Source organism: Syngnathoides biaculeatus, chromosome 12 (assembly GCF_019802595.1).
Source record: "Syngnathoides biaculeatus isolate LvHL_M chromosome 12, ASM1980259v1, whole genome shotgun sequence".
Classification (NCBI taxonomy): domain Eukaryota; kingdom Metazoa; phylum Chordata; class Actinopteri; order Syngnathiformes; family Syngnathidae; genus Syngnathoides; species Syngnathoides biaculeatus.
Genome location: NC_084651.1, coordinates 13,027,518 through 13,036,428, shown reverse-complemented (window position 1 = coordinate 13,036,428; position 8,911 = coordinate 13,027,518). Strand labels below are relative to the sequence as shown.

Here is an 8,911-nt window from a genome sequence, read left to right as displayed (position 1 = left end):
GCCATTAGAAGGGATTTGGTGCACTTTATGTGCTTTGCGCTCCTCTTGGAAATTTCTGCAGCCTCATTTTGCGGGGCGTCGTCCCGCATGTGCTTTAAAACTAATTGAAAGGCTCCCGCAGCACGTCATTCATCTCAGGCCGACTAATAAATCGCGGGACCCCTTGCTGTGAACAAAATCAAAAATTTGGCCTTGCGAGCGTTGGAGAAGCGCAAGCCCTTGTAAAGTGGACCCTTAACACACCCCCGACGTGCAATTAACACCCCAAAAACTCCACGCTTTTTTCCCCCCTTTCATTTTTAATATATGAAAGAAATCAAAAAGTTCCGTTGGCATGTGCGCGTGTTTATGGTTTGGGAATAAGCGTGTTCTGCACTTTATCTCATACCCGCGCGCGCTCGCGCACGAGGGGTGAGCGAGACAAACATAATCCGATTAGGAGCAATTAGTCCTGAGATTGCGCGACACCGTCCGAAAGTCTTCCGCTGGTGTGCAGCCCACGGCCCCGGGCCAATATGCGGCCCGGCAAGAGAGCCCAAATAAAACAACAATAAAGACAAATATTGATAAAAGATCGCATTGTCATAATTTGTAATAATAATGTGCTTTTCTTACTTTTCATGACTTTATGATGCGCCATGGGATTTTAAATGGCCTGATAGGAAAAAAAAAAAAAGATTGACATCTGGATTCTCCAGGAAGTGAGTGTGCGTGTGTGTGTGTGTGTGTGTGTGTGTGTGTGTGTCACAGAAAGAGAGAGAGGCGAAAAGTGAACCCTCCCAGTCAGAGTCAACCCTTTCTTCCCTCCAAAGCAGCACCTCTCTCTCTCTTTCTCTTTCTCTCTTTCTCGTTCTCTCTCTCTCACGCACACACGCACGCACGGGCATTGAGTGCAGCGTTCATCTTTTTTTGCGGACGCCGCTGCGTCGCACTTCCCAACTTTGACGTCCATGTTGCGGGTGGATTTTTGCGCTTGTTTGATCGTGAGGTGCAACTCTTGCCCGCAGCATGTTTTACTTCCACTGCCCTCCGCAACTGGATGCTGAGTGCTGTCGCTCCAACACACGTAAGCCCATTTTCTCACCGACTCGTGCATGTTTTTATTAAAAGCGTTTCTATTACTTTCAGATTTCAGATTTTTTTTTTATTTTGTCACTGATACTTTCTTTGCATTTTACTTTCACGTTTTCTGTATGGGTTGTTGTTTTGGGGGGTAAGAAAGCAGAAAATGAAAGAGGAACTCGCGTTTAAATGATATATTCAGATATATGGCGTTAGTTCTTAGGCCCCTGGGGGCAGTTTTCATGAAAGGGGGGGAAGGACAGATCTTGCTTTACTGTCGAGTGTTCGAAGTCCTCCATGGCTCCCTGAAGACTCCAAACAACATTTGTGTTTTGATTTTGCAACTACATTACATAATTCCATGCAATGCATCTTCTGATTTTTGGTTTCGCACTTGTTTTTTTTTTCTCTTTCAAATAAAAAAAGTTGAAATACGGCACCTAAGCTTTTTAAAAAATGCAATTTACACTGATAAGATGTGTGTTTAAAATGCTTTTTTTGTTCCAGTGAATTCGAGCACTTTTTCCAACCACGCCCCAGCTGACTTCGACGATGGCTTCCTGCGGAGGAAACAGCGGAGGAACAGGACCACGTTCACGCTGCAACAGGTAAATACAATATTTCATATTGCCTAAATCAATGCACGACCGCACTGTATATTCATCTTACTTTCAAACATATAAAAACACACATTTCTTAATATAACATTCCAAAGGTACTATTTACTCTATGTAGTTTGTGTCGTTTATTAAGCTGCATCGTTACTGAAATCTGTTGTTGTTTTTGTTGTTTTGTTTTCTTCTCCTTGTTGAAGACGTGATGTGTATTATTATTATTTTTAAACAAACTTTTACATAGCCAATGTATCACTTTACCTTAGTTTTTGTGAAGTTGCTGTTAAAAAAACCCCTTTGAAATAGATCATATTTTGAAAAAATCCATCCTTTTCCAAAGCCACTTATCCTCACGTAATAATAATTAGCAGTAGAAGAAGAAGAAAAAGAAGAAGGAGAAGAAGAAGGAGGAGAAGAAGAAGGAGAAAAAGAAGTATCATTGAAAACTTGAAAATTTCCTCATGTGCGTTTAGTCAACTCAAAACCTCTGTCAATACTAACCGATTTATTATATTTTAAGAAGATGTTTTTTTCTAAAGAAGTCACACTTTGAATGTACAAAATGGCGAAATAATATCAACAGTAACATTTCATTTCTTTCCATTTATTCTTCACATCATATAATACTAGCACCCATAATTTCTCCTCACACTTACAATCATTCAATATTTGAATTAATTTTGAATTGCTCTGTTTTCTGAATGTCTTTTCATTTTGCATGCATGCAAAACGAGACGAGGCGTATTTATTTTTCGAGGGTGGTGAATCATATATGGCTGATGACGTGTGTCCCCGCAGCTGGAAGCCTTGGAGGCGGTCTTCGCGCAGACGCACTACCCGGACGTGTTCACACGCGAGGAGCTGGCCATGAAGATCAACCTGACCGAGGCCAGGGTCCAGGTGGGCCTCCATTGAGTCACGGTCGCCACTATTTGTTTGCGTGTGTCTGCGTGTGTTTTCCTTACTAATGACATTAAATCATGCTGATGCATCGTACATAACTAAGCAGCCATGATATGGTTCTGTAATTTGTCAATTATGAGCACATTTTTAGGCTACCGTTGGAATAAAAAAAAAAAAACAAAAAAAAAAACTTGACAATTGAATTTGACTTCCTGCTTTGTGTGCAATTGTGAAGGACATAATAGTTGAGTTGGCAAGCGAGGGTGTCTGGGGTGGGGGCGGGGGTCGATGGGGGTCATCCAATGTAGCTTCAGGTCCGATAATGGAATCCAGTGTTGTAAATCAGGACGCGTCAACAAATTATTGCCCCTAATCCGATTATCACATTGCTATTATTCAGTCCGTGCGAGCAGGGATATTAAAGTTGCCTTATTATTATTAGAAAATAAATGTCATTTCTTAGGCAGTCTTGCCCCTGTCCTCCCTTCCTGCGTCCTCCCTCCCACTTTTTTTTTTTTTTTTTTTTTTGTAGAGTGTCAATGGGCCTCCCCTGCATTAAGAACACGCTGCAAATGGAGATGAATGGAGCAATTATAGGCCATAGAGAGGGTGGGGGTGGGGGGGAGGGGGGGCTTGACTTGTAGCAGGAAGGTGCAGGGGTGAGATAAGTCCGTCGGCTGCATTGTTGTCCCGTCTGCATGTTTGCTCGGCCTTGTTGACATGACACAATGGAGAGGTAACCTCCATTCATTGGCACGCGATGATTAATGCCGGCTCCAATGTGCTCCTAATCGAATGTGATGTTGTCAAACAATCCCTAAATGGGCAAATAAACGACTTCATGCGGGCTGCGCAACTGTCAGCGGGAAGTCATTAAAATATGATAATGAAAAATGGCTCAATTAAATGTTCTTATAGGCTCTGACCTTCATTCGATTAAGATACCACCACTCCGTGTTCCCACACGTGTGCACACTCCAACTTTTGTTCATAGTGTGCGTTTACAACATGCGTACATTCTGATTGTGACACGTACACACTTCCTCATACAGCTACAGCGAGGCTAAACCATGAGAGCTACGTAAAAGTAGTCATTTTTGATCAGGTAGTTTCTATTTCCATGGTCAGGTTGAACATTTTGCACGTGTCCCTGAAATTGTTTCCCACCCTATCATGATGTGCGAACCTAAAATGTTTTTTTAGTGAATTTACGGGCAGCATTTTCAATTTCTGGCCAATCAGTGGATGGTTGCGGAATTAGTACGCTTACGCTTTGTAATTTTTGTCACAGTGTGTGTTTAGCACAATGAATAAATATAAATGTGTAACATGTCCACTTTGTCATGGCAAAATATCCAATGAGTACATTCATAAATGTGAAATATATTTGTTCAATACTGTAGTAGTCATCTTGCTAACTGAATTGTGTTGGCTAACATTAGCCAAAAATGTCCACCCTGTGACGGCAAGCTCACACATTTTGCTGCTTGTCCCTTTTTTTTTTTTTTTTTTTTGGGGGGGGGGCATGCTCACGATGCATTTCTAATAGCATAAATCTACTTAATACACAAAACATGAAGTTCAACGGGAAGCGTCAACTTTTTGGGTGAAATGGGGACGTCTCAAAGGTCCCTCATGGTGATATAGATTCATACATGTGGCATACGTACTCGTATACTACACTGTTATTGTGGCTTTCTGGTATATTTGACATTCAAGTTATGCTATCGTATTTATGTTTGACATACTCCACAAAATTACCGTATTTTCCGCACTATAAGGCGCAGCTGAAAGCCTTTGATTTTCTCAAAAGCCGACCGTGCGCCTTATAATCCGGTGCGCCTTATATATGGATCAATATTGAGCCTTTAGTGCAGCTCCATTTAATGGACGCATAACGTAACCGCAGCCTCTACTGTAGCGTCTATTCAATGCGCCTTTTAATGCGGTGCGTCTTATATATGAAAAAGGTTTTAAAATGGGCAATTTATTGAAGGTGCACCTTATAGTGTAAAAAATACGGTACTTAAACTGGACAAACTTGTCCACTACAAAATATGGCCTCTCATTGACACACTCTTATACACCAATATTTTACCGATACTCGACAAACTAATCATATTTGATATTCTCATGTACTACACTACATTGTTTGACATACTTGTGTATTGCACTATTTTATTGATGTTTGACATACTATGATGTATAGGGTGATCAGTATAGAAAATGGATGGATGGATAAACTAATTTTCAACATACTGTTCTCTTATACTACACTTCTACTTGTAGTTTCCACACGCAAACTGCACTACATTATTTATATCTGACAATCTCGTATAAATCACTGTATTAGGCCTACTTATATTTGACATTCAGACACAAAACTATGTAGTCTATATCTGACATTCATATACTACACTACTGTATATTACTGTAGAGTAGAGACTTGCGATTTAGCCACCTCTGTTGCTTAAATACTGTATGCTATTCAACACTTCTGCAGTATTTCATATATTCCCATCAAATAATACAATACTCATAATTAACATACAACTTATGTTTGTCATACTTATACACTATATTACATTTAACATATTTACATAATAACCCATATTACTTATATTTGACACAATTTGACATACTCCAGTTTTTTAATTTGACATATTCATAACTTACATAGTGTCTATTACACTACATAACATACATATGCAATACTAGTGTACATATATTTGACTTCCATTAACTTTACATTGTTTCCTCAATTGTGTCATTTTTTGTAGATTTTGCGTATAATTTTATTGCAATTCATTTTTCTTATGTATGGCGCACAAAATACATGACACACTAGCGTTTAATTTGTTTGTGTGTGTACGTGCTTTGTAGTTACTGAATACACAGTGATGATTCAGTTTTTATTTGATTTGAGAATTGCATGGTGGACTGGCTCAAACACTCACGCGGACCAAGGATTGCCCCCGGGCCGTAGGTTCCCCACCGTTGTGGATATTTTACCGAGTACAGTCCTGCATGCGTGTCTTTGCGTGGTTAAAATGCATCTGGTTGTGTTTGTGCGACTGCAGGTTTGGTTTCAGAACCGCAGGGCCAAGTGGAGGAAGACCGAGCGAGGCGGCGGCGACTCGGAAGGAGGAAAAGAGCAGATGAGCGACGGCGCTCCTCCTCCGGCGCGCGGCATCAACTCTCAGTCGCCCGTGGAGGCCAGCAGGAAGCATAAAGAACCGCTGGACATGCAGCAGAGGTGAGGCGATCGCAACACCAAGAACACCGAGAAGCATTCCGGGCTCAAATCAAACCGGGTCAACACCACATTGGACACAGATTGGACAATTTTCCTCGATTCCACGCGGCACCGTGTCATTAAAACGCTGACCTCACAGTTCTGACCACATTTGATTCATCCATTGTTTGATATTAGCTCTGCATTTCAATACGTTTGATGTGCTGTCATTAAACTAAGCTATGGGAGAGTTGACCCGTTTTTACGGTACATAGTTGAGCTTTTCTGAGTACAGTCCCGGCAGGAACGGCTTTGGATGAGTCAATGGGATTTTTTTTTTTTTTTTTTTTTTTTTTTTAATGATAGTGGTGGGTAAATCCTGACCGAAGGGTACCAAAAGCAAAGCGGGCCACTGGAAAACACAGACGTTTCTAAAATTTCACATTTCTCATGAGGAAGTTGAAAAATCAAAAGAAAGCCATTTTGCCGAATATGGAGATTCAAAGGTGTTTTCTTTTTGTCAGTATGAACAGGCCAGTGGGGCCCGGTGGTCCTTTCTTCCCGTCGTGCCTACCAGGGACCCTCCTGAACTCGGCCACGTACGCTCAGGCCCTCTCTCAAGTGGCCACTTTGAAAGGTAATCCTGCAAAAGTACCACCATCAGGAAAATTCCTATCCACACCATTCCGCAATGCCCAATGTGTCGTCGCCCTTCAGGTAACGGTTTGTGTTCCTGCTGCGTTTCGGACCCCATGGGCTTGTCTTTCCTGCCACCGTACGGTTGCCAGGGCAACCGCACGGCCAGCGTGGCCGCCCTACGCATGAAAGCCCGCGAGCACTCCGAGGCCGTCCTGCAGTCGGCCAACCTGCTCGGCGCCGCCGCCGCCTCGTCCGGGTCCGGGGTCCTGTCCGGGGGGGGCATGGTGAGGCCCCCCGCCGGCGCTCCGGCTCAAGCGGAAGTAAGCGGGACAAGAGGCGGGGACACCTCCAGCCCCAACCTGACCTCCAAGTTGCTCGGGGGAGGCCCTGACAAGCACCCTCACTGCTCCAACAAGGACGCCGTAGAGAAGAAGTGAGCTTGTGGACGAACTCTTGAGTGACACTGTTGTGCTCGTTAAGCACAAGGAGATGTATTTATTTCACAATTTTCAATTATTATTATTACTGTTTGTGACAAACGGATGGGGACATGTTGACCTCACTCAAGCACATGGCTGGATCTGTTTTTCTGCACTCACTGATGGACTAATGCAGTTAAGTCTTGTCGGATTCATGCACTGGAAAAATTTTGAATCAGATTTTAGGCGTCGAATTGGCTGGAAATGACACCAAAAAGAAGCAAAAGACTAACATTTGTTTAAGCCACGATTCAGTTTTTTTGTTTAAATTGTTACAAAAATTTGCATGAGCAAAAATGTTGATTTATTCATTTACTGCCCTATTTGGCTTTTGGTCAAGCAGAAAGGAAGAGCTCTATAACTTTGGTGCCAGAACAGTTTTAATGTGTCACAGAAAAAACAAAGGAGAGAGAGTGAAAGGGAACTTAACTATTATACGGAAAGAAGACAACAAAAGACAAAGCACTAGCTTTAAATAAAATGATGGAAGTAAAGTACAATAGTAGTACAACGACACATTGGATTAAGAGTGTTGTATGGGCCGGTTGTGCTGCACCCTGTGAAGGAAGGACAGGACTGCACAGGACGGGACAGGATGGGAAGCGTGCAGGGCAGGGGTCGTCGACCCGGCCGTAAAACTGAAGGTTGGTCGAAGTCTACATTTTAAACATTTGGAGGACCAGAGTTGTGCGTGAGGGGATATGTTTTAACCCCGTTTCTTAATACATGTACATCCGGTGTCATAATTGTACGACATAACATAACAATGTTTTCAATCATGCTCAAAATTACGGGAAGCATTTAGTTAGATGGTGGGAAAGATTGCTTTTCTCTGAAATTGTCTTGATTTGATTTATGATGGGATTTAAAAAATATATTTATTTGTTTATTTATTTATTTACTTATTTATTTGAGAAAAGACGCAAGCATTTTTCTGAACCATCTTGAGCACAATATATTGCGCCATTTAAAGTATCCTGGTAACTTCAAGAATAATCTAGAGAAAAGATTCTTAATTGGTGGTTTGGGACTCATATTTGTCTTTAAAAACTAGAAATAAGTGAAACACAGAATTTTGTGGAATTCTGAGGTACAACGTTTAATATCTTTTGATAATTTTCTCTATTTTATGTAATTGCGTAATGTTTAATTATGTTACAATAAGAGGACACACGTTGTTTATTTTGTTGGGTTTGGTTTGATTTATTACTCATTATTGGAAACAATTCTCATCACCTAAATGTTTATAATAATGTTTTTCTATGTACTGACAAAGTACATTTTGGACTTTTTGTTAACATTTGACACACAATGTCTGACACTTTGCCACTTTCTAATGTTATTTCTGGCTAAAATATACCAAGCGAACAGATACAATTCTATATACTGTATTTATGAATCATTTGGGGCTTAACTATGAAGTGAATATAAAAAGTGTACAAACTCCTGTTCAAATGTTTTTTTTATTTACATACAAAAATTAGACCAAGACAATTCATTTAATAACTTTTGCACAATTAATGTGTCCTATATTCTCTACGAATCAAATGAACAACAACAACAACAAAAATTCAGTGTGCCGGTTAAACATAAGCAATGGAGATAATCTGCTTGCACAAGTGTGGACACCCTCTTCTAATTGGGAATGTGACGATTTTCAAATGTAACCAATCACACGAAAACACACACACTTGCCATCAATTAAAGTGCCTCATATGAACCCCAACTAAATTTTAGCTCTTCCAGTTGGAGTTTCCCAACACTTTTTGATGCTTTCAAGGGGAAGACTTTCAAGTTTTGTGCCAACACTTACTGCTATTTTAAACCGTTCATACTGTAATGAGCTTGAATGCGATTGGTTAATTCTGAACACAACTACATCCTCACCTATGAGTGTGTGCACACTTATGCAATCACATTATCTCAGTCGTTTATTTGACTTCTTTTGAATTGAGTTGTACCAGTTATAGGCCATATTT

The 8,911-nt window shown here is 40.9% G+C and overlaps 1 protein-coding gene across 1 annotated transcript; it reads left to right on the top strand.

The window, feature by feature from the left end:
* Positions 1–778: 778 nt before the first annotated feature.
* On the top strand, positions 779–8,379 carry drgx (dorsal root ganglia homeobox). The gene is made up of 6 exons (XM_061837991.1): positions 779–1,066; positions 1,570–1,670; positions 2,475–2,576; positions 5,660–5,835; positions 6,339–6,451; positions 6,532–8,379. Exons 1-6 carry the CDS (start codon positions 1,009–1,011, stop codon positions 6,888–6,890), a joined length of 909 nt encoding a protein of 302 aa, XP_061693975.1. The 5' UTR covers positions 779–1,008; the 3' UTR covers positions 6,891–8,379.
* Positions 8,380–8,911: the final 532 nt, after the last annotated feature.